The sequence below is a fragment of the Balaenoptera ricei genome, chromosome 1, assembly GCF_028023285.1.
Source record: "Balaenoptera ricei isolate mBalRic1 chromosome 1, mBalRic1.hap2, whole genome shotgun sequence".
NCBI classification, from domain to species: domain Eukaryota; kingdom Metazoa; phylum Chordata; class Mammalia; order Artiodactyla; family Balaenopteridae; genus Balaenoptera; species Balaenoptera ricei.
Genome location: NC_082639.1, coordinates 177,360,118 through 177,387,402, shown reverse-complemented (window position 1 = coordinate 177,387,402; position 27,285 = coordinate 177,360,118). Strand labels below are relative to the sequence as shown.

Below are 27,285 nucleotides of genomic sequence, written 5' to 3'. Positions count from 1 at the left end.
TCAGTTGGTCAAGTTGGTAGTACTTTTCAGTGTTTTATAATACATTTACATTTTAGCCAATATCCTGCAGAAAACTGGTACTATTTGGAAATAACAGGAAGCTTAACTTGTACAAAAAGAGAACATTTATTATAAGATAAAGGAGTGTCTTATGGGACTGGGGATAAGCCCACAGAAAAGAATTACAACCATGGTCGAATGCACAGGGGTCCTGTATTAAGCTGGACAGGCTGTTATTTTAGCTCCTGTCTCCTAATACAAAAATCTAAAAACTGGACAATTAACTGTCATTATGATTTCAGATTTGCTTTATCTGAATCTATGATGGCTATTTAATAAACACTGGCTTAAGCACCTCAGCTTTTACTTTTTCCCTCTGTTAAGTATTTAATGATCTGTAAATAAGCACTTGAGAAAATGCTACCTAAAGGGACCCTGTGCTCTTTTACAACATGAAAAAGCTTTGTGTAATGTGAATGATTCGCCCTCTGATTTATATGTTTGCTCATAAGATGTTTAGACCCATGTGGTAAGCATCCTGCCCAATAACGTAAGAGGCTTGTTCCATGCAAAGAGATGTCACATTCTCCTACAGAAAAGTGTTGCTTTCTCCACCTCCCCAGTAATGGTCCTCTGGTCTTTTTTGGAGAGAACATCTAGGAAGCTGAAACCAGGATCCAGGGCTGTGGGAAACCTAGACAGTTTTCTTTCCATCTTCATTCTCTGCTCCTCTGCTCCATTCTTTACCTCATTTACATGCTGACTTCCTCTGCTGCCCAGACCAATGGCTTCTTCATTCAAGAGACCAGTTATACCAAGTCCAGAATGAAATCTATTAGTTCTAATTCCAAATTCCTGGGAATTGTCTTAGGGAGAGGGTGGGAGGGTGGGGATGTTGAGAACATTTACCAGGAGAAGAGAGCTGGGGCAGATGAGCCAGTAGGGTCCACCACAGAAGGTTGGGCTTGGATGCGGGCAAAGGTTTGGAGATTACCTAATCTGGTTCTTCTAGGACAGTCTTTCTCAACTGCGTACTCATCCTCAGGTATCTTTCTGAGAGTGGAGTTTGAGAATCTCAACTTTTTAAAGTCCTTTCCTGGTGATTCCTATGCACTCTGAAGTTTGGCACTGTTTTAGAATATAGTCTTAAAAAGATTCTGTGAAAAGACAGAATTTCAAGTCAAGCATCTCAAGCAAGAGATCTTAAGGCATTTGTCATAGCATTGGTATTACTCCTGGGCCAACGTCCCTCTCACTGGGGTCTGTATCTCCCAGTTTTGTGAGATCAGTAGCATATACTAGAGCCATGGTAGGTTCCAAAGGCCTTGATGGGCATGGCCAATGGTTCCTGGATGATTTTCAGTCAGCTGGTAAGAAATTATTGAGTGCAGGTGGTAGTTAAATTCTGTATTTTTATTGTTTCTAGGTTCTAGTCGAATGGATTTTTAAAAAACTTATTAGTTGGAGTCGTAGCAGAAGTTTATTATTAAGAGTATGCCCATCAATGGTTATGAAATCAGGAAGATTGTTTAATATCACTTGTCTTTATTGGGAACTGTTAGCAAAGTAAAAATACAATAACACTTCTGACCTTCTCCCCTCAACCAGAAGAGCAAACAAACAAGGACAATTTATCACTTTATTAGAAACTAGAGAAGAAACGGTACCTAATTTAGAGCACCTACTATTTGCCAGACACTGCTAGGGTGTATTGTGTGCATTATTACATTTAACCCTCATAACTCAATGTGGTAGCTATTATTATTTCTTACTTCAGCAAAAAAGGGTGAAACTTGTGAGATTAGCCTCAAAAAATACAGACGGCATTAAGGCTGGGCACTGAATCTAGTTTGGAATAATTCCAATGCCTGAGCCTTTTATGTCATATAATGTCAACATAACAGAAGCAGCTATGGGTAAAAATGAACCCTCCTTGTTTCTAGTCAAACCCTATCATTCTTCAAGGAGCAGCTCCAATCCCACCACTTCATGCAGCCCCTCCCTGGCATTCCTTAGATTTTTTTTCTTGGCGCAAGTCATTTAATACTTATAAACATATTTTTATCATTTTTTTCACATTTTAGTATTTCTGAAATTGGGATGGAGGCATCTTGCCAGGGGTAGAGGATCATAGCTTGCCAGTGCTTTTTTTCTTCTTTCTTAATGATACAGAAAATTAAGGTTCCTCTTAAACTTGATGGCATCTTAGACTCAATGAAATATGGTAGATGTTGCTTTGATATTTAACGGTCTGGACGTGTCATACTGAGATTATGTAAAAATAGTATAACCGTAGCATAAATAACTATGGCAGAACTAGTGCTCACAAACATCCACATGCTTCCCTACTTCCAGCAGCTTCCCTGAAATCCAGTTGGGCCCGTGTGACCTAATCTGGCCAATGGATCCTGAACAGTGACACGTCTCACCCCGGGCCAAGGCAGTTAAGTGCTGGTGTGCTTCTTCTATCTCTCTGTCCCTGCCACAGCAAACTTAGGAGCCAGTAGATAGTAAACACTTATTTAACAGATTTACGGTAATATATACTCACGTGATAAGCGGACCATGAAGCCTCCTTCTGCTGAGTTTCTACTAAGCGAAAACCCATTACTTTATATACCTGACATTTTAAGTAGCAGCCCTGGGGTGCGGCCCCTTGTTCCTTTTCCTCTCCACGAACTTCATTACCGGTGCGCTCAGCTAAACGTCTACAGGCAACATTCCTTTATAATAAAAGGGTCTGGGGATGGGGGGGAGAAATAACCTTAGAAAGAGGAACACAGGAAAAAAGCATTGGATTTCTAGTATCTAAAGTAAAGTTCAAAATGTAAGGCTCTTCCTCCAAACTGGAAATATTTTCGGCCTAGGCCCGCTTGCTTCTTGAGAAGGCTTCAGGACTGACAAATCTCTAGAACAAGGTAACTCTCCAGTTCCCATCCTTTTCAGAAGGCAATTCTGAATTTACTTTTTGTATTGTCTCAGGACAATCCTGTTTGTGAATATGCCTCACGGTATCAACCTGAATTTCCTGGATCTGAAAAAAGTGAAGAGAAAGACTGTTTGCTTTTATGTAATCAGATTCTCTGGAATTTAATCCTATATCCTATTTATGGCTGAGCCAGCCATTCAAAATTAAAATGAACCTTTCATCCATGTGTATCATAAATGGGCATTTATCAGGATTATTTGATTTTGCAATCCATCTGAAGACGTAACCTGAATTTGTTTTCTTTCCGTTTCACTATGTAATTACCATGCAACAATAACAAAAGTGACATGTTTGAAGAACAGATAAAATGCTGTAAATTGGCCAGTAATGGTGATATTTCCTCATCTTCTGAAAAACCCATTTATTCTCTCTCTCAACAAATCAAGGCATTGTCAGCCCATCCTCTTCGCGTGGCCAGAGGGGCTCCACCAATTTCTAGATGTAAGTGAGTCCTGGAATGCAGATGAGGGAGACTAACCAAGGCTTTCAGCGCAGGCAGCTGGTTTTTGCTTGCCTCAATTTCTAAATCATCCATAATGGGGCCAAGACCTCCCACGCACTAAAAAGAGCGAGCTGACATGCTGGACAAACTGTTAATTTTTTCCTGAAGAAGCTGCTATATTGCACATCTGTCACTGCGGCGCGCAGACAATTACTCAGTGAGCGGGGAAAAAGAATTTGCTGCTTGTTTCTAGCTGAGTTGTTAAGGGACATAATGGAGAAACACAACGGGACAGGAGTCAAATCATGTGGGTTTCCTGTGTGCTCGCGATTGTTGCCTCGTTTTGGAAGGCTGTCCCGTGATAATAAAATAGGGGAAGTAGACGAACATGTGTGGAAAGAAATCAGGAGTGATGCAATTAAAGGTGAGGTGTATAAAGATGCGGGAGGGGCAAGAACCAAGCCTTATAGATTCCGGACCACACTGCTGACTGCTGAGAGCCTACAGACACGATGGTCGTTGTTTTACAAATATTGTGGTTTTGTACTTGAAATTTCACAATTTTAATGTGCGCTGTAAAGTTTTTCACATGCACTTAAACAATTGTTTTGTAAACTCTGTACCTCCTACATGCAGCGTGGATTATCTATAGTTTCCATAATCAATTATAGCCATCAAGAAAGAACTTTAGAATTAGATTAGCCACACAGGTATCTAATGGAAACTTAATTCCACGCCCACCTCCCCAACTCATTTGCTCATCAAAACTATGAAATTCTGGCGTTTGAAGAAATTCACTTCAATAAGCGATATAAGAATTCGTATATATAAGTATATATATATACATACTTATATATATAAAATATATATGTATTAAGTATATAATGAACTCACATACTATTTTAAGTATATAATGAGCTCGTATACTATTTCTCATCCTTTCTGCTTTTATTAAAGAATGCTGCCTTTAGGAAGAAATAAACATTTCCTTGAAATTTAATAGGAAGATGAAAACAGGTAGAAAATAGGTTTGATTGTTCTTTTTGCTTGGGATGCTATCATAATACAGTCTTGTCTTTACCATCTTAGAGCTGAAACATCAAGTATTATACACAGATTTAAAATGCTAGTAATTTATTTTGAGTATTCAAACTAAAGAAAAAAAACAACTAAAGAAACACAAAAATTGCCTTCAATTGTTACCTAACTTCATCCTCGAAAGACTAAAGAGTAAACACGGGACATTCTGATACTGCAACAGGAATGAGGTCGGTGAATCTGAGAATGATTTAAACTCTCTGACAATTCAAAAACAGAAGACGACTCTAATGTACAGATAAGACCAAAAGTGGCAATAGTAGATCATACTCCTGGTAGTTAATGGCACTGACTCGCTAGAGCCAAATCTGGATCTACTTAAAATGTCAGGTGTGTAAAGTAATGAGTCTTTGCCTAGTAGGAACCCAGCAGAAGGAGCCTTCATGGTCCACTTGTCAGTTGAGTATATATTACTGCAAGCCTGTTAAATAAATGAGTATTTAATACCTATTGGATTAAAAAAAAAATCCACATACTCTAGCAACTCACAACTCAGTTTTTTGGGAGAAAAGAAAATTTTATCAACATAGTGAGATGCTTTCCTACAGCCAACAGAACTCAACGTTTTAATGAGTATTGTAAAATATTTTAAAAATCCAGACAGGTTTCTGAGAGGTACAATTTCCCAGAAGGAAATGGAGGGACTGTAACACATATGGTCCTGATGGATATTTCAAGTGTCAGAGAGAATTTGCACTCGCTACTTTAGAATCATAATCTCTGAGTGGAAAGAGACCCTAAGCCGGTTAGTCTAGCCCAGTTTCAGAGAAAACAAACAAAACCAGGAAAATGTAGTAGAACAGGTCGCAATCAGCTGTGAATAAATGAAACCAAATATATTTACCAATTGTTTTTCTCTAAAATTTTTTGGAAAATGTTGACATTTTCCAGGGTTTAAAGATTAACAATGAATTTAACTGCACTGTTTGATGTTGTCAATGGGTAGTAATTAAAAAAAAAAATTAAAGTCCTTTAAACTCTATTTTTTATTACTTTTAGAAGGAAACATTTAAAGCACAAAGACAATGACTGCTTATAAATAACATTCTCAAACATTGTGTTTATTCTTTCATTCTTTGTTGTACTATTAATATACCTTTCTACTAAAAGAAAAAAAATCCAAAATATTCTTTGCTAAACAACTTCATTTTACAATACCAATTTAGGTCGCTTTTTTTTTTTTTTTTAGAAAGACAGAGTACAGGAGGAAATGGTTTTAAAAGGCATGTCAACAGTGATTTTTCTCTCTCATGAAATATCTGCTCAAAATGAAAATATATTGAAGAGAAGCAATTGTCAGTTCAATTAATTGCAAGAATATCAATTCACAATGCTAAAATAAGAATATTAATAAAACGCAATTATTTTGCCATCATGTCTGTATATGGCACACATATGTGCCCTGTAAACATACCTATATGTATACATTAGGCATATCTTTAACCCTACTTGTCTTAACTTCTGTTTGATAGCAACAGTGTGTGTTATAAAATCTATGTTTTAAAATGCAGAGACCAATTAATTGGTAAATTTTAGTTAGCAACGGATTTTCTTTTAAAGGGGTACTATATAATTAAAAAATAAAAGCAAATAAATTTGAGGGGGGAACATAGCCTTAAAAATTGTATTTGGGGAGAAAGAAGGAAAAAAGGAGGGAAGGAGGGAAGGAAGGAAGGAAGGAAATGACCCCAACACACAATCTGGTTAATATCAAGGATAACACGTATATAAAGGCAAAACGTTGAAGTGCTAATGTAGCCACACTCACTCTCTCTCGGCTACTGCTGGGACTGGATAATTTGGCTAGTAGTGGAAGAGACCAATGTACTCTCTAAAATTTTTAGTACAAGCAATTAATTTGATATGAGGCTTTAGATACTGTAGAAGAGCTGGCTTTATGAAGAAGAGAAAAATCTAACCACCTTTTTAAGGAGATATGATTGATACATTCTAAAGGATGAATTCCTTTGGATGCTTTGGGTTCTATGGGCATAGGAACCAGTAAAAATTAACTATAACTCTCTATAAAACATAAATTAGTGAACTTCATATCTTGAAAGATATTCGACTTACATTACAAATTGCATTTTTCAATTGTGTTTATTTCTCCGATTCAGTTCAGGTCCAAGCAGAACTTCAGGTGTGCCTTGATTTTTCTTAAATTTCCCTGAAAGGTGAAGGGATGTATGTGCTCCTGGTGCATGTCTGTGTGAGAGCAGAGGGGGGATGCTTGGGATGTTGCCACCTCTCTGCTTTGAGTACTGATTCACGTATTCTGTACAGTTAAACACTTCCATAGGATAAGAGATGTTTGAAATCCTCTGTGAGTCACAGAGAGGGCACTAAATGTCAAGATTGAGACCTTTCTTCTATCAGGGGAAAATATAAAGATGAATCGTTTTGGGCGGCTGAGTTAGAGAACACCCAAGCTCAGTGATATCTTAGAGAAGGTTTGCTTCGGAAGGTTGGTACCTGTCCAGGAGGACAAGAAAAATTATTCATACAGCTGCAATATTTAGCTAAGGAGTTCCCCCCGTGCCAGCTGGTATATATGGTCTGTTCTTCTTCACTGTGAGGGTTAGAACATGGTAAAGTGAAAAAGAACGGTCAAGTCCTTAGGAATTTAGGATCAATCAGTCTCACAATAATCTCATTGTGTGTTATCAGTGGTTCCACATTTGGCTTTTCAAAATTCTAGGATTTTAGAAGATCTTCAGGCAATGCAATTAAACAAACAAACAAACAAAAAGAAACTTTCGAACAGATCCTAGAGCACTGTATACTACCATAAAGAAGTTTTAAACTGGAATATAGACAGTTTTGCCCCTTACATAATAGATAGAATGAGTAGTCAACAAAACCCTTTTTTTAAAAATGGCGAATTTCCAGGTAACAAACTTGTAGAAAAGAATCACACAACAAGGTTACTTCATCCAATAAGAATGCTCACCTGATAGCCTAAGAAGAGCATAAGAGCAACTCACCTGGTAGTCTATAGTCCCCTAACCAACTTGTCCTTTTACCACGATACTCCTAGGAAAGAAGATCATTCGTAAAAGGAACGCGTACTTAAAAGGAAATCCGGCAAACCGTTAGGCCTTTCAAATAGCAGGCTGAACTTCCTCTCCCGAACTGGCAGTGTTTTTTCTTTAGGGGACCACCTGGGACAGGTCTATTACATGCACATGCTCCTCTCTCCCCTTTAAAAAACTCTTGGGGAGTGACAAATTTCCAAAAGCCTATTAGAGAGGAGCCCAGAGGAATTTTATCACAGTAACACAACTCTGTATGATACCATAATGGTGCAGACATGTCATTATATGTTTGTCCAAGCCCATAGAACGTTCAATACCAAGAGTGAACTGTAATACTAACTGTGGACTTTGGATGATTTTGATGTGTCAATGTAGGTTCATCAATTGTAACAGTGTCCCACTCTGGTGAGGGAAGTTGATAACAGGGAAGGCTGTGCATGTGTGGGAGCAGGGGCTTTGTGAGAAATCTCTGTACCTTCCCCGTAATTTTGCTGTGAACCTAAAACTACTCTAGAAAAACAAAGGTTGAAAAAAAGAAAAACATTAGAAGGGTGATTCATGTGAGTTATCTTGGCCTTCACTCAACCAACAAAGGCCATTATAAAGAGAATATTATTATTAGTCCTTAATAATGAAGATAACTAATCAATATCTAAACTAAGAGCAATTTAGAATCTCTGACCTTAGGAAGCAGATGATTCCCATATAACAATACGAGGCACAAAGTAAAAATGACTTGTTTTGCTTGGTTTGAACGTAACTGCTTAGATGTTAGAAAGGGTGAATCAGTACCATTCATTTTTTGTTCACCTTGTATATGGGCTGGACCATTGCCAGAAATCTGAATTCTTGGGAGAGCCACTTAAATCTTCGAATAAATTGAGTCGATATTCTAACTTACTCTGATGGTTAAAATTTAAAATCAGTTTACTACAGTTGAGTTGATCTTAAAAAAATATCAACCTTTGGGAAGAAAAGAGGTAGAAGGAAGTCTAGATTAATGGAATTTACAGTTCAGTCATGGTGAATTTAAAAAATATTTTCCTTTCCATAATTATTTTATGTTCTAAATGAGGTAAAATTGATAAAATCTGCATTAAAGTCATGTTGAGGGCACTCTGGTGATCACAACGATGAGGTTTATTTTTGTCGACATGTCAGAGGGAAACATTAATTGCTGTTTGTCAACTGTGAACTTCATACTACACTGTCCAAGGATAGACAATGGGTGTCACCCTGTTAGAGAATCCTAACTAAAAAGCCATATTCAAGGAATATGAAATTGGCCAGCCTTTCAAACAAAGATGTGCTTAGGACTTCACTGATGTGATGATAGGTGTTTTCAGTTACAACCGACAGGGCTGATGTGAAACACAATCCTTTCCGGCTAATCCCATTTTAGAAACATGTGGGCATGCTCAGTTGCCAGGGCACTGAGCACACACATGAATGAATCAAGCTAAAGCATCAGAAATTATTGACATACAAGATCAAAATAAATAAGAGAAATTGAGCTGTTCTTTACACCTAGAATGTAAATCGCTGAAAATTTTTAAAAGGTAAAGGTTTTTACTTTAGCACCATGAATTGCAATGGAATCCCATTTCTATCACTGTGGCAGAACTGTACACAGCTAGGAAGCTAGAGTGACAAGTTTGAGGCTTTGATGTTAGATTTCGGCTTCAAAAATAGAAGCTATGTTGTAATTTTAGAACAATGGGATACATAGAGCAAATACAACTGGTAAAACATCTCTTCTTTGCTTTTCTTCTTAGGCGGATTTTCCTGAATTGGAGGCAGTGGTTGTGGGGATGCTTTTTGGTAGAGGAAATCCAAGTCCTAATCCTTTTGGCCTCTGCATGGCTTGAATCGGCTCAGCGATCCCCTTGCCATCTCGTCCGAGACCTGACCCAGGTGTCCAGCCCATGTTCTGGAGCATTCGATTTCCAATGTTGTTTTCTAGGATTGGCTGGGCGTTTTCTCCTACAAATCCTAAAATTAGAAAATGACAAAAAAAACAAACAAACCCCAAAAACCACTGTTATTTATGAACAAAAGTGAAGAGCCTCTTAGGCTAAGAAAACCACATTTTCCTAAGTTTTTCTTTCAACCAGGTACCCAGGGGGGTTGTTGATTCACCTTTGGATAAGGAGCTTGCTGTAGTAGAGGGATCAATGAAAAAAGGGCCTTGGTTAGTTTCAGCTCTACCACTTAGTAGCTGATTAAGTTATTTAACCTCTTTGGGCTCCTGACTTCTCATCTGTAAAACAGGCATAACACAAAGCCATCAAAACTCAACTACCAGGTCATATCTTGTGGTTACTCTTCCTTGACAATTAAAGAAGTGATCATCAAGCAACTAACATTAGAGATTGTGTAGGAAGAAAAGGGGTGAAAGTATTCCAAAACCACCTTTGTTTTAGTGAGAACATATTCAGTACGGTCTCCTATATCGGGGCTTTCCCAAAAGTCTGTTGTAGAACTTTGAGGGATATAGTATTTGCCCACCATTCCGTCCTGAGGGCTCCAGGGATAAAGACGTTTCCAAAGGTCTGCAGGATGCCTGTGGCATACCAGCTCAGTCGTGGGTCCAGCATGTTTCTGCTCTGAAATGTGGGCTATGTTTTCCTAGACAGTCTGAGGGTTGAAATGAGCAGTTGTTGACAAAATCACTCACTACTCTCCAAGGCTTGTGAGTCAGATGTCTCTTTGGTACCAACCCACGTGCTCCCTGCACCCTTTCCCATCATCATCCATCTTTCCTCCCTGATTTGGGATTATGACGGCACCTTCTACCTCACCTCACCAACCCCCCCCCCCCCCAAAATTGGGATTCTCTGTCCTACTCCTTCTCTAAGATTGTGTTTAGGATGGTGATACAAGGCACAGAAGGCTCCTTAAGCACCAGTAATAATAACAAAAAATATTATCTATGGGACCGCAGCACATAGAGTTCTATTTCTTGACCTGGGTGATGGCTACACTAATGGCCAATTTATTATTGTGTTTTAAAACTGTATCTACACATTTCGATGTATTCTCTGGTATATGTATCTCACAGTAAAAAAATAAAATAATAATAAAGAAAAGAAATGTCAGAGTTGAACTAACAGTATATTTAATCTGGTAATTTGTATCTGGCTTTCTGGGGAATAGTGAGTGGGTTGTTCCTTGTGATTCTAACTTACAGAAGGAAATTGCAAATAGAGATGAGTTTTATAACCGAAACTGATGAGTTTTATAACTGAAACTATAGAGTAATCATCAGTTGATTTTTGCAAGACCTTTACCAAACATTTTGATATTCTCAATCTTCAGTACATTTTCTGACTGAGAATAGAATACACTGTTGCCATTTGCTGACTTCATTATAGGGAGTGAGAACTGGGTTACCACAATAATGAGTTGGTTTTGGATTTGTCAAATTGGTTCTTAGCTCATTGAAACAAGTATCTTAACACGTAATAGAAAAAACCGGGCTTCCCTGGTGGCGCAGTGGTCGCTCAACCACTCGCTATTGGTCGCTCAACCTCCTTTTATGAGATTAAGACATGGGAGTGGAACAGCTCAGACTCAGCACAGCATCCGACAACCATAATTTCCTTTTCTTTTGTTCCTAGCAGTGCTAAATCCTTTAAGTCCTTTCCTGGGAGGCTCTCCTCCTGCTCGGGCAATTTTAGCAATACAGAACCTCCTAACCCTTCCGCAAGCTCCTGCTCCCAGCCCCCTTGATGCTGGATCTCTTATATCTATTACAGCTGAGTCGGTCCTTTCCCCTCAAATCTTCCAAAGTGTACTGTGGATGGTAGTTCACTGGTGTAATTGGCTCAAGAGATGAAAATCTTGTATCGGTCTCTCTTAGCTGCTAATCTATCCAGCTGACTGCAAGCCTAATTGGCACCTTGTTTAGTAATTTGGCTCCTAAAGTGTTGTATTGATGTTGGATAAACAGCCAGTGGAAGGGGAGGTGACACATGCTGCTTCCCACATAACAGCTAGTGCCTTGCTTCAGTCCCGACCCTGCTTTCAGAAGGCTTTTAATGGCTTATGCTCATTCTTTCTTCCCATCCATCCTCTTTCCCCATTACTTTACTAGCCAGCTGAAGAGCAGGATTATTGTTATTATTATATGTGATGTTATTAGAATTGCAATTTATAATACTGTCCTCTGTTCTCAGTAACTAATTTAGGGACATGGGTTTTTTGATTGCTGTTAAGAAAAGAAACAGCATTGAGCACAGTTTGGGATGTGAGAAAGTGGTAGGTGTTACTACCTTTTGTCAAATGTTTTAATTATTTCTTAACATAGGAAAGCCTAATTCAGACCATTCTACATTTTATCTGCAATATTTCAGACATTTTTCATGGGAATTTTGTTAAATAAAATCAGTTCAAATAGATAACTGCTTAAAAATACAAGCCACTTTTTAGAAAATGATATGTAAAACTAGTTTCTTGGTTTGTTTTCTTTTTAAAAAAATTTAATTAATTAATTAATTAATTGGCTGCGTTGGGTCTTCCTTGCTGCAGGCGGGCTTTCTCTAGTTGCGGCGAGCGGGGGTTACTCTTCGTTGTGGTGCGCGGGCTTCTCATTGCGGTGGCTTCTCTTGTTGCAGAGCACGGGCTCTAGGTGCGTGGGCTTCAGTAGCTGGGGCACGTGGGCTCTGTAGTTCTCGCTTGTGGGCTCTAGAGCACAGGCTCAGTAGCTGTGGTGCACAGGCTTAGTTGCTCCGCGGCATGTGGGATCTTCCTGGACCAGGGCTCGAATCCGTGTCCCCTGCATTGGCAGGCAGATTCTTAACCACTGCGCCACCAGGGAAGCCGGATTTTTTTTTTTTCTTAAGTGATGAAAACTTTGCATAGTAGGGAGTGAAAGACATGGTCAGTATTGACATGTCTGGAGAAGGCAGTGTTTTTATTAATAGATGTTTTGGTTATACAGAAACATTTTTTATGGAATGATTGTATATCAAAGAATAGTGTTTTCAGAGAACTAAAGAAATCTTAAAATAAAACTGTATTGTTCTGAAGGCACACAGGGATGTTTGTTGCTATAATATGATCAGGACCATTTATGGTCTACTTACTACATACCTGGCATGTGGTTTAATTGCTAGGCATGTGACATTCGTTATCTCCATTCCTCATAACAGTTGTGCAGGGGGGAATTATAAGGGGCCTCAGAGAGATGAAGTACTTGACCATTACCACATCCTAAGCTAAGATTCAAACTTCGGTTAAGCTTACTCTTAAAGCCTACACACTTGCCATTACCTACACTGCCTCCCTATGAGAATTAATGGCAAATAAACAATTTTAGTGGAGATGATGTTGCAAACCATTAAAGAAAATTAATTGGGTTACATGTTAATTGCAATATTAACTTCTCTCAATTTGCATTTGGACAATATTCAGCATAGTACACACATTGACATACTTGGATAACTTAAAATATAATGGTGCAGCTCTTAGAGATTACCAGTGCTTCTGTAGCCATCATTTCTTTTGATCTTCTGTAGCAACCTGAAAGGTTATTATTGACTCCACTTACAGAAGAAACTGAGGTTTAAAGAGGAAATGCACCTGCCCAAAGTCAACTAGTCAGAAAGTGCCCCAGTTAGAACTTGAATTTAGGACATCTGAGTCTTAATGTTACCCTTTCACTGAACATTGATCTTAAAATATTCTATCACCATTCGTTTCTATTATGTCATTTCTTCTGCCACATTTTCCCAAATGACTGAGATTTTAATATATCCATAAATTTCAAACTCCTGGAAATAAACTGCTAAACTAGCATAGCAAGTCTGTTTGAAGAGTGTTTCAACTTTTTGCGATATTTAAATGACAATTTATGTTTTAGTTGTATTTATTGTAAACAGCATATACTGAATCTTGTTCTTTTATTCATTATGATAATCCTTGAATTTAATTGATGCATTTACTCCATTTACATTTATTGTGATTACTGATATATTTGGATTATTTTTACACTATTATGGAATGCTATTTACCTTGCTTTTTCTATACATTTTTGTTTCCTCCTTTCTGGCATCCATTGCTTGCTTATACAGCTTGAAAATTACATATTATATTTCTATTCTTTGAATGATTACTTTTAAACGTTAACATGCATACCTGACATTATTCCCTGACATTTTACATATTATTGTTGTCCAGAGTTTTAGCTCCATCTTACTTTTATACACCCAGATTAATCCTCTTTATGGTCATTGTCACCATCATCATTATTACTTTTATACATTCAATGTAAGTTTAGTTTTATGCACGTTTAACAATTTCTTTGCTCCCAACTCCTTCTTGATTTTTATTTTCTTTTTTCATGGATTCCATTTTCTTCTGCATGAGTTATTAAATTTAGTAATGATGGGTCTTTACCTGAAAATGTCTTAATTTCATCCTCACTCTTGGGAAATAATTTAACTGTACAGAAAACTCTATGATGATTCAGTTATCTCATCTCACACTTTGAAAATATTCTCTAATTTTCTGATTGCTCCATTCTTTTTAAGTTTGTTGCCAGTGTAATTTCATTCCTACGTAGGTTATATCTTTTCTCCTTGGTTGCCCTTAAGTTCTTCTCTTTGTCTTTGGTGTTCTAAAGTTTTATTACAGTGTGTCTAGGTATGACTATTTATATTTACAACTTCTCGATAGACTTGTACTTTTTGAACATGAAGATTCAAGTTTTCTTCATTTTTAAAAATTCTGCCATTTTCATTGAATTCTTTCAACATTCTCCTGGAATAGTGCACTTCCCTATTCTTTCTACTTTTTCTGGAAGTTCTATTGTATTAGACATATACTGAACTGCATGCTCCTTCAAGTACTTTGGCTATTCTTTTATATTTTCCATATTTTTATCCCTCTGTGCTTCTTTTACGTAGTTTCTTCAGATCGCTCTTAAAACTCAGTTTTTTTTTTTCCAGCTGTATCTAATGTGCTGTTCAACCCATCCAGTGAGTTTATAATTCTCAAGATATTTTCATAATAAATAAAATAATCTCAAATTTCTACTTGGTTCTTTATCACATCTGTCTTTTCTTTTTTCAGGTATTCCTCTTCGCTTTGAATCTGTTTTAATAACGAATTCTTTTAGTTTTGGTTTGTGAGGTCATCTTCAGTAGGTTTTCATTTGTGGTGGTTCTTGAGACTTGGGGTTGAAGGTGTGTACCTCTAGAGTGGTTTTGCACTTGCTTCAAACACCAGTTTTTATGCTAATTTTTGGCTTGGTGTCATTTTAAACTAGAAACTCATATGTGAAGGTAGGCTCTTGGTTACAAATCTTCAGAGAGTTTTCTACTTGGAGCCTAGGTGGAAACCAGATTCTTAATTTTCCTGTGCTTGTGGGTGAGTTTTGTTTCTAGTCTGCCCTGTCCTGAGGATAGAGCTTGTCAGACGTTCTGGCTTGATAAGGAGCCTTACACCAGCTCCCTGGCTTGCCTCTCTTTCCATGAGGGCACTAACCAAAAAGCCTCAAGGCTTCCAAGACTGGCATAGGCATGGGGGTACTTGGGACCATTTCTCTCTTTCTTTCCTGCAGTCTCAGCTATGCATCTAAAGGAGATGGTTTCACATATTATTCAGCATGTCCAGGTATTCTGTGGTTTGAGCACTTTCTCATTATTTAGTCTTTCATATTGTCAGGAACAGCAATTATTTTCTATCTAACATGTGTGCTTACCTTCTTAAGTGTTTCTTGTATCATATGACAATGGAGAGCTGTTTAAGACTCTACTGAGACACATGACTGAAAGGTGGTTCATATATCCAAGAGGGAGAGAGTTACATACTTCCTAGGCTTTTGCAATATGTTTAGATATAGCTTGGTTTCAAAATGAATAACAACAATCACCCCCGCCCCCAACTAAAGTCTGCCTGTTTTAAAATCCTGGAAGAGATAAGATAATCTACAGTGGTCATACAGATCCAGTGATAAAAGAAAATAAAAATAAAAAATATAGGGGACTTCCCTGGTGGCACAGCGGTTAAGAATCCACCTGCCAATGAAGGGGACACGGGTTTGATCCCTGGTCCGGGAAGATCCCACATGCCGTGGAGCAACTAAGCCCACATGCCACAACTACAGAGCCTGTGCTCTAGAGCCCGCGAGCCACAACTACTGAGCCCATGCGCCACAGCTACTGAAACCCACGCGCCTAGAGCCTGTGCTCCGCAACAAGAGAAGCCACCACAATGAGAAGCCCGCGCACCGCAACAAAGAGTAGCTCCCCTCGCCCCAACTATAGAAAGCCCGCGCGCAGCAACGAAGAGCCAGCACGGCCAAAAAAAAAAAAAAAAAAAAAAAGAGGTTAACATGGTAAATTTAAAATATAATTATTGATAAGATAAATTTGGACAACTGAAGAGACATAGCACCTTGAAAAGGAGCTTGGTTACATCAAACATTTCCTGATTATGTTCAGTATGACTTAAAAGCACACCTTTTAAAAACCTTCACCCATTATGATTTACAATCTGCCTTTATTGCCTTCAATCTTCATAAAGATTATTTTATTATTGAAATATCAGTAGGATGCAGAGGAGAAGTCACAAAAAGCTGTGATGTAACCTCTTGCTAAGAACTTGCATGCCCACAAAGACACAGTTATGCTGGAGCAATATCTATACTGAGATATCGAACTTCTAATTTAAAATGTAGAGAAGAAAGTCTACTACTTATGATGAATACTTTCCCTATGATAATATTTCAATAGAAAGCAAAATAGTAACAGCAAATACTAATTGTGGATAACAATGAATTTAGTAATACGTAGTGGACAAAACATTTTTTAAAAAATGTGGTAGCCACAATATCTCAATAAACATACTTAAATCTTTTTAGTATCAAATCCTCAGAAAGCTATGACTTCTACCAAAAACACAAGAGCATAACCAACATTGCTGATGGCCTTTTAAAAACGTGTTAATAATATTCCTATTTTGCTCACTGCTTTTCTTCACCTTTACAGATGACATTTTTCAAACTATAAAATGCGTTCTGCTGCAAACCTTCTTGCTTCAACAGCTCTCAGTTTTATAATAGTAAATCTACATTCTTTGCTACTGAGACCTCCACTATCTTTTGGTATGTGACTTTGAATGAGGCAGAGAACAAGCCATACGTTTAAAAATCAATACCTAACCTTATCAATATTCATTTTACTTTGTCAATACAAAATACGAAGGTGAAAGGGCAGTAAATAAGCTAAAGCACTGAAATAAATTCGGTGTTCCTGTCACAATTAATAAATGTTCAACCGATAACACTGCTGGCTAGTCTATAGCCTTACTTAAATTATGCTTCAGTGTTATTGTTACAACAGGGTGAGTAAAATTTTCAATACACTAGCAGGTAAAGATGATCAGATTTTGGGTTATTAATTTCATAGGGAACTTTAAATCTTTAAAAATATTATTTATTATGGATACAGTATATAACTGTTTATCTTTAGCATCTTAAATTGTTGTATAAACACAGTTTGGGATTATAAAGTGCCTAATTATAGTTTTCTGATAAACTTTTGCTAAATCTTTTCTAAATCTGCTATTTGATGACATAATATTTCATATATAAATCAGAGGGGATCATCAAACAATATTCAGACTGTCAGCCTTTTAACTCTCATTCCTGGTTTCAAATCAGAAAGTGTTACCTTCACCTGTCTTTTTCCAGCTTAGATTGAATGTTGACTAAAGGTAGAAGGAACTGTGAAAACACATCTCAATTCAATGTGTTTTTTAGGTCTATAAGGGCCTATAAAATGGCAAGAATAGTTTCTTGAAAATAATTCTACATGCTAACTCAACTTTGGAAGCTTATAAAGATAAGATTCTTTGTTATGTGATTAACTATATTCCAGAGTTTGAAAACTATAATTTTTGGAGACAAGATGATCTAGGATTCATAAGCTTATTATCAAAGTGTATTTATGCAAAAGCATTTCTTACTTGAATTTGGAGAATAATCTTCACCTTAGAGTTGATTCATTTGTATTGGAAGATATTCTTTTTAAAACTAAGGATTTTTAAGTAACCTCATTCTCTTCCTCTTTGAGAGGAACAGTTATACATGGATTGTAAAAATGCATCAAAAATGAGTAACCTAATTCTCCTACTCCAATACTATTTGATTAATTACAAAAATGCATTAAATTTCTATGAGTTATGTTCTTTTAGGTAAATAATCTAGTAATAGAATTGAAATCTTGAGTCTTAAGAGAATCACTGAAGTTTTGAAATACAACGCTTGGAATATGCTGGTGTAAGCTTATGAATGTTTTAGGCTAAAGTTTAATGTTTATACCCATATGCTGTAAAAATGATTTCCTCTGATGCTACTGAGTTTCATCATCAAAATCACCCTGTAGAAATAATCACATTATGCTCTCCCCAACCATTATGCATTTTCCTTCTCACTTCACATATGTTCAGAGTGTTAGGACCTGACCCTGATATTCTCTCTTCCTTATTGCGGGCTCTGAGGTGCTTTAGTCACATTCCTAAGATTGTTCTTGTACTATTTCTGCCACCAGTGTTTGAATCATTGAAAGATAAGAGAATTCAGGGGACCATTCAACTGGAATGGGAATATTAAAGAATCCTATACTTGCCTTATGAAAGATTTGAGGAACTTATGACATGTATTTGATCTAAAAGTAGCTATATGTTCCTGTATATAGAGATGTATTACAAGTGTTGCAATGAAAGTTCTGTATTTCTACACAGCAAATTTAGATAAATCTTTTAGGGCACTTAAGATACATAATAGTCTATATAAATAAAAATAAATTATGTAATAGTCTATTTATATATAAATAAAGATATATATATAATTGCATAAGACACATGGAATAAGACGGTCTTTACATATATATTCTTACAGAAAGGCCATATGTATGTTATGAAAAGATCATGAGTTTAGGAGTCATGCAGACATTGGCTTGAATCCTCCCTTTGCCCTTCAATCATTCTGCCTTCTTAGGTAGCTAAGAAGACCCTAACACATGTCTGAATCTTCATTTTATGGTGTAAAGTGAATGATTGTAACACCTAAGTCATCAAGTTGTTGCAAAGATAAAATAAGGTTTTGGTACATGGTAGGCACCCAGTAAGTGGTAAATATTATTCTACATGAACACAAACACATTCTGCACACAGGTATTTCCTACTTCCAAATTCTGAAAATTCAACAAAGTTAGAGGATGAAGACCAGATATCACACTTGTAACTACACTTATAACTACAGTTCATAATTTAGCCCTTTATGTGGATGGAACAACTGTATGTGGGTGCCCCAATTTTAAGTTATTCTTTAATTTTTTAGTGCTGAACTATGGGATAGGTCTACTGAATACAGAATTTAAGCTTCACCTCTTTTACTTCCTTTGAAATCATCATGTCAAGATATCTGTCTATTCATATCTGTTATCTATATCTGTATTTTCCCCTTCTCACTGCTTACTCTCCTGTTGAATCTGAATCTTATTTTCATATTCTATATTTAATCTTGGAAAAAATAACTCTTCCTATAAAAGAATTCCTAAATGAAGTTGAGACAGTTTATAAATATGAACGGTTAAGGACCCCAAGCAATAGGCCACTACTATAACTTTGTAATTGATCAAAGATCGACATGGAAAGCATTTTCTCATAGTCAGTTTGCTGAATTACAAACCCATACAGTTAATTGTTGTTTGTTCCTGTGCGCATGTCCACATTTAAGGCCTAGTCGGCTCCCTTATCACAGGATTTTATCTCTGCTTCCCACACCACTGCTCTTGCACGAGATCTTTTTTTTTCTATTTAACATCTTTATTGGAGTATAATTGCTTTACAATGTTGTGTTAGTTTCTGCTGTATAACAAAGTGAATCAGCTATATGTATACATATATCCCCATATCTCCTCCCTCTTGCGTCTCCCTCCCACCCTCCCTATCCCACCCCTCTAAGTGGTCACAAAGCACCGAGCTGATCTACCTGTGCTATGCGGCTGCTTGCCACTAGCTATCTATTTTACATATGGTAGTGTGTATATGTCCATGCCACTCTCTCACTTCATCCCAGCTTACCCTTCCCCCTCCCCGAGTCCTCAAGTCCATTCTCTACACCTGCGTCTTTATTCCTGTCCTGCCCCTAGGTTCTTCAGAACCATTTTTGTCTTTTTAGATTCCATATGTATGCGTTAGCATACAGTATTTGTTTTTCTCTTTCTGACTTACTTCACTCTGTATGAAAGACTCTAGGTCCATCCACCTCACCAGAAATAACTCAATTGCGTTTCTTTTTATGGCTGAGTAATATTCCATTGCATATATGTGCCACATCTTTATCCATTCATCTGTCGATGGAAACTTAGGTTGCTTCCATGTCCTGGCTATCATAAACAGAGCTGCAATGAACACTGTGGTACATGACTCTTTTTGAATTATGGTTTTCTCAGGGTATATTGCACGAGATCTTGCAATACATATTAATCTTACTCTTATCCTTCCCTACCGAGCTCAGGTCTTTGCCTTTCCAGGAAGGCTTCCTGTCCCCTTTGGTCTAATGACTTCTCTCAGCTCAAAACTTGTGGTTTTCCCTATACCACACTCATTAGAATGACATGGTTTTCGAGGTGGAAATGATGAGAGATTTTTTATTCTAATGCTAACTTGTCTAAGTAAGGAAAGACGAAATCAAAGATCTCTGCAGAGCTGGGTGTAGAAACCAGACTGCCACATTCATGACCAGGCTGGCATCTACTACCACATGGGCCTTGTGTTTTGAGACTGCTTCAATACTTGTGAATTCATTACTATTAATTTCCTCTGGGGTTATTTACCTTTTCATCAATTTATGCCTTGTTTTTCCAACAAGTCTGTAACTTTCTTGAGGCCAAAGACACAGCCTTTGAAGTATCTGTATCCTGTAATACCTCACACAGTTTTGCAGGTGTGTAGGAAATATTTTAGTGATTGGCGGCCTGAAAAACCTACACAAGGAACACACAATACATCCTGACACCAAAGGCAAATGATTTGCTTTACTGGTTTCTTGTAACTGTGCTTCTTCCTCAGTGCAGGTAATTAAGGGTTATCTGTATTTTACTCTTGATGATTTATGAACTTTATATGTGTGTTTTGCCCCAAGCCCTTTTTCTTTTACCTGCTGTAGTAGGTCCAGGCAAAGGTGCAGCTTTTCTTCTCCGTTTGATGTCTCCAGTGCATAGGGATCCTAAATGCATGCTTGTTTGCCTACAAGTAATTATCAGAAAAAACTATTAACAAAGGAGGGAAAAAAATGACACATAAATACACAGCTTGTATAATCTGAACCTAAATCAAAACATTCTCAACAAAGATGAAGCAGCCTAGTAAAACCACCAATCTTGTTTATATCGAAACATAATTACGTTTGTTGACAAGCGTTCAGCAGCTAAATGCGCCATCATAAATTGTTACTGGAATGAATAATATAAAAGGAATGCTTTTTAATTTTCAAAACTGGCAATCTTTCTGGCTCAACATAAAATCAAGCACTGTTGCTTCTGACAGGAAAATAGCTAAGATTAATTATCTAAAGAGATCACAATATTGTTGCTAGGTTATCAATTGGTTACTAATGCTTTACTGTCAGTACAACATTTATTACAGGAAAAGTATGATCAATTTCTTTTAGGATATTATGTGGCAGTGAATTCTCTTAAAACATTTTAAATAGAAGGAAATAGTGATGTTCTTCCTTATAATTCACATGATCAGAATTCTGTAGTTAATTATTTATTAGCTAGGTGAGGAAAAAATTTGAATGCATTAATGCTGATATTGATACTAGACGAGCTAACATGATATTGGATTACCTTTGTAAAGACATGATGTATAAGAACTAAGAAGCAGACCTTCTGCTATTCTTGGAACTAATCAGAATTAGACTGTTCTGTCTAACATGGACTCCTACATTTATGAGTTTTGGAAAAATTAGAAATGGCTCAATTGGAAATCAAGAAAACTAATAAAATGGAAAAGATGTACAAGTCTTCAAGATTTTCAAGCTATAGAGGACTCTTATGTTCATGTCCTGGATTATAATCCCCGACATGGGGTTAGGATAGTATCTGGGGATCGTGAAGCAGAAATAAATAAAGCATGTTTACTAGAAAACATGACTTTTTAGTAATTCAGAGAGATATGTGGTAGTATACTGAAGTTTTATAGGGCCCAATTAGAAAACAACCAGATTATTAGAGAAAAATGTAAAAGGAAGAAACGGATTCTAATTAATTAATTAAATTCTAATTAATGAAACTAATTCTAAAACTAATTAAAACTCAAAATATATACTTCCACACTTATACCCAGGTGTTTAAATATAATGAAAAATTGGAGTTGGGGAGTAAAATTACTTTAAATACAGATTCTATCTATAATGTACAAAGTAAAGTACAATCAATGAGCTGGCTAATCCAAGGGGTATATACAACCAAAGAAGCATACTGTGAAAATCTATCAATATAGGTAGAAGCAAATGGGTATTTATCTAGTTTTCTCTTCCCTTTGTATTGAGTGCATAATGCTTCTCTTCTATAAATATTTATAATTATTAAAATATTTTAAAAAATTAGTTCATTCAATTAATGATGAACTTTGCAGAAATACATACACACACATGTCAAAATATTTACTAGTATGTATAACTATAACATTTTTATTGGATTTTGAAGTGTGGTTTTGGATCATAATACCAAGAAAAAATAAATGGCTATATTTATTTTATATTTTATTTTATATATTATATATAATATATATTTTATATATTTATTTTATATTTATATATATATATTTATATATTTTAAAAGCTATATCGAAATTTAAAAAAATTAAAAAGTCACATCCTTTTTATAAAAATTAATGAATTCACTTATTCAGCAAGCAATTATTAGTATCTACTGCTGACTTAGCATACAACTCCATAGTGATGGTGAAAATGAGGAATAAGGAAGTGGAAGATACCAACGAAATGGAAAGTTCAGTTCTTATTATTGGAAGAGTTTTAAGTCTGAGTGGGGAGATTAAGTCAAAATATATGAAATGATTAGTGGCAGGCACAATGAACTTTCTTAATATTACTAGAGATTATGATATTTAGTCCTTATAACAATTCTAAGCGTTTACTGAATATACCTTTTTTCTTTGTAGGGAAAAATTGGTGCTTCAATGGAAAACTATAGAGTACACCTTTCTACTCACCTGATTCTGATTCTATGCGAGTTATTTTACAACTCTAAGTTACAGATAACTGAAAGCAATGGAAAATAACTCCTGTCTGCAGTAATGCAAATGAGTTCTGTCCTGAGGAAGGACAATCCTCCCCGCTGTGGAAAAGCTGGTTTGCACCCATCGGTACATTCATTCAATCTTCCTTACTCCATATACATTTGTGCTTCTTTCTTTTCCCCTTTGAACCCATTAAAACATCTGCCTGGTTCCCTCATTAATCAATGAGTTAAAATCTCAAATGCATATTCATTTGATATCTGTAAAAGAGACATGATTTTACCTATTTGTACAACATTATCCTCACACATCTCCGATCCCTCTTGAAACCTCCCTCCTAGAAAAAAGACTGGAGTAGTTTACCTTCCGCAGAGCATGTACCAGACAGGCGCGGCTATCAGGACTAGCCGAGGAGGAGGGGAAAGTAACATTCTAGAAATGGGAATAAAGTGGGAATCTGAATTCTGGAGTGTGGCCCTTCTGTTATGGGTGAAAACCAACCCATGGACTATCTACTTTTTATCCTCTTGTTAAAACATAATAAATATTCTTAGATTAAGCCACTGCTGGTCAGGTTTTCTATACCTGTTGCTGAAAGTATTTCTAAATGATAAAGAGTTTGTTCTGTTCAGAGAATTTTGAGTAGTTCAGGATGACTGGGTAGCAGTGTTTACAGAAGGAACTATATAATATGGCGGAAGAAGAACGCTGTGGCCCGACCATGGGCCATATGTGCCACATTTGCCCGGTGAAGGTGTTTGGATTTTATAGCTGCTGTGGGGTCATTAAAGACCATTTAGCAGAAGCAAGCTGGCCAGATTCATGGGATGCTGATGAGCTGGGGTTGGGAGGGTAACCAGGTTTGTGAGTAGTCCAGACACACAGTTCCTCCCAGGTTATCAGTCTCTGTTATAATTAAGAATAACATCATGCCACACAATGAAACTTCTGAAGAAATACCTTTTTAGAAATCATTAGAAGAGTACACAGTAGCTGTTCATTGTGACTATTAAGATGGCTAGTTTCTACTTACATTGTTCTTGCACTAGTTGTGTGTAACCGGAGTCTTCTAATTGCTTGAAAAACCATTCTCCCAAGTCCATATTGCCTTTAAAACTTTATTATTTTTTTTACACTGTTCAAACTTATTAGGAAGGCCTGTTTACAAAGAGGGTGAAAAACAAATTCCAAGAACAACTCCCTCTTCTAAGCCTTTTTCTCATCTGCTGGACCCCAAATTCCCTTTTGGGTATCTGTCCAGAACAAGTGGAACAGCACATTTTCCTTCAACTCCCCTCCCCCACCCCCAATGTAGCTACATAAAGGAAAAGAGACAAACATTCAAGGAGAATAAAGTTAAAGTTAATAAAATCAGTACACTGAACCCAAAGACCTGAGCCATAAGAAAAACAGCGAGCTGTATTTCAGTAATTCTATCAAGAATTGACTACCTGCTACAGCACATTGAGAGATCGGGATTATTGATCAGTAAGATTACTCATTTAAGCCTGTCCTCCCCCCTTTCCTTCACACAGGTGCAACGGAGTTGCTACAAATAACACTAAGCAAGGTCTACTCCGTTATTTAGTTGTCACTCTTAATGCAAAACAGAGCAGTTATTTTTTTAATTTAAAATCAATGAACGTCTCAAAGGCAGCCTAGTTGCTTCAGCCTAAATGAGTCATTTGTCTTTGCAAAGCAGAACACGTGGATTATTATTCAAGGTGATGGCTGGCAATTTTTGGTTTTTGTTTGTTTTCTTTTTGCTGTGGTGTTTTGAAGAATGACCATACGTTGTCCTATGAACAGACCCAAAGTTGTTTAAAAATGTTAAGGTCCTTTTGTAAGGCACTGTTAGGAAATTACCCATCAGCCCTATCAGTATATTTGTGTCAGTCAGTGAGAGCCTTTGCTTGGGTGGAAAAGAGGGGAGAAAAGTCAGAACCTGGTAACTTTATAACTACTAACACCTTAAAATACTAGGGGTAAACGCACACATATCTTTAAGTGGAAAGGATAAAGAAATAATGCTTTTTTGTTATGGATTTAATAAGCAGTGTCAGCTATGATTTGAAACACTGTTTCCCATTGTACTCATTCTGAAAATTTTCCTATTAAATATTAGAAAGCAGAGCTCAAAGGGAAATCTTCGTTTTGTTCTGCTTTTGAGCCAGACTTCACTTGGTTATCCCGTCATCCTTTTAAATGGGGTGGTGGCGGGAAAGTGGGCATTTCATCCAGAGGAAAAAAAAAGTAAAAAACAAAAAAATAAAAAAATCCAAAAAAACCCCACAAAGCAGAGACAAAAAATACTAGGGAGGACCACCTTGCCTGAGAACCTGTCTTTTGACAAGGGCTGACAAGGTCTGAAGCAGGCGGTGTCAAACACAATAATATTAAAGAGAAGACAAGAGGAACTTGTCTCTTCATTGTATGCGCATTCGGCTTTTCAGAGAATTAGGCCTACTGAAAGCTGCCCCCTGGATAAGATGTGTTGCCGAGCAGCCTCGGACAAGCTGCAGAGAAGAGACAAACAGATGTGACTATGGGCCCTGGCATTTGGCAAGAACGCTCACTGTCAGTTAGAAAAATATAAGCCTGGACAGGGTATCAGCTGCACAGAAATGAAGTGGGTCTGTGGTGTCACTGGAGGAGCAATCGGTGCAAATCCAGCCCTATGTGAACTTTCCCTTCTAGATCCAAATCACCCTCTCTTCCCCTTTATTCCGTGTCAATATGTCTCAACATATTAACTGAACAAGTAAACATCAGTATCTAGCACTTTTCCTTCTGTGCCAATATGCACATATCAAGTACTGTTGAGCATAAATATTTCTTAACTACCAGGAGCGCATTAAATCCTTGTTTTTTTTTTAAACATTTATTTATTTTATTTACTTATTTTTGGCTGTGTTGGGTCTTCATTGCTGCGCACGGGCTTTCTCTAGTTGCGGCGTGCGTGGGCGTCTCATTGCGGTGGCTTCCCTTGCTGCGGAGCACAGGCTCTAGGTGCACAGGCTTCAGTAGTTGTAGCACGCGGGCTCAGTAGTTGTGGCTCACGGGCTCTAGAGCGCAGGCTCAGTAGTTGTGGCGCACGGGCTTAGTTGCTCTGCGGCATGTGGGATCTTCCCAGACCAGGGCTCGAACCCGTGTCCCCTGCATTGGCAGGCGGATTCTTAACCACTGTGCCAGCAGGGAAGCCCTAAATCCTTGTTTTTAATGATGTTTTCTTTCTAAGCCCCTTCTTGTGCATGAAAAACCTTTTGCATTTGGTATTGTTTGTTCACACCCTGATCAGTTGTTGGTTCTGGCGCCTTCTTTCTCTTGTGGCTTTGGTCATGTGGCGTCACGTTCTGTCTCAAGCCCATTTCCCCTCGCTTGGGAACACTCCTGACATCAGCAAGGGGTAGTTTAAGTTATAACTCAGTGTGCTGAACGCAGTACTTGTGTCCCAGGATTTGGACCCTTGCTTTACTTTGGACATATCCTATCTCGTTATAAACCTTCTGATACCTTAGTTCTTTTAGATTTAGGTCACTGCCTGGACTTCCCCAGATGCTAAAATGCCTCTGGTGACTGGATCTGTCTCTAACGCTGCGGGCTGACCTTCTCCAAGCATCAGATGCTCCTGGCCCCCATTCCTGTCACCGCCTACCTGCTGGGGCGGTTCTTTACTCTGCGGTTCGATAACCTCCGATTACCTGTTGTCTGAGGCTCCACCCCTTGGATACCGTGGTCTGCCTGCCAGGGTGCAGTTCCCCTCAACAGCTTCAGAAGGGTCTGTCCTGTTGTTAATGCTTCTTCCACCTCGTCTGAGAGTTCAAGTCCAGACCTTCTTCTTCCCAATCTGCTTTATCCTGCTGCATACAGGTATCTGGTGGCTGCTGCCAGAACTAATGTTTCCTGTGTGTTTCCTCTGTGCCAGGTTATATGCCAATAAGCACGTCCCCCATGGAGCGCCCAGCGAGTGTGAGGGGCAGCTGTGTGTCAGGAGGCTCTCGGGGAGCTCAGGGACCAGAGTCACTGCCCCAGCAGCCAAGGACCCTGCAGGGTCCTCAGAGCAGAGCCACTTGGCTGAACTGTAGTGAGCAAGGGGGTGACACGGGGGAGACGGTGGGAGGCTTCAGGTGCAAAACGTGCATATGCATACTTTTTTAGCAAGAAGGTCCATGATTCCTATCTGATTCTGAACCATTAACAGAGACATTAACACCAAACATTATAGACTGATACCAAACTAGTATTCATAATCTAAAATACCTATCTTAATATTTCTATGGAATACTTAAAATATTCTATACACATAGACCACCTTTTCTATTTACAGTATCACAAACTATAGAATTTAATAGTGTAAGTTTTAAAAAAAAAGCCTCATCCAAATATCTACACTTATCCTATGTTCTACCTAAAAAGCGACCCCCTTCATTCCTCCGTCTCCT

The 27,285-nt window shown here is 37.6% G+C and overlaps 1 protein-coding gene across 1 annotated transcript in view; it reads right to left on the bottom strand.

The window, feature by feature from the left end:
- Window positions 1–5,631: 5,631 nt before the first annotated feature.
- Window positions 5,632–27,285, bottom strand: part of GPATCH2 (G-patch domain containing 2) — a 166,344-nt gene continuing 144,690 nt past the window's right edge. Inside the window, exons 9-10 of the mRNA XM_059942411.1 lie at window positions 20,736–20,824; window positions 5,632–9,556 (exon numbers count right to left, since the gene is read on the bottom strand). Coding sequence (XP_059798394.1) covers window positions 9,336–9,556; window positions 20,736–20,824 — 310 coding nt within the window. The 3' untranslated portion in view covers window positions 5,632–9,335. The remainder of the gene's footprint in view (window positions 9,557–20,735; window positions 20,825–27,285) is intronic.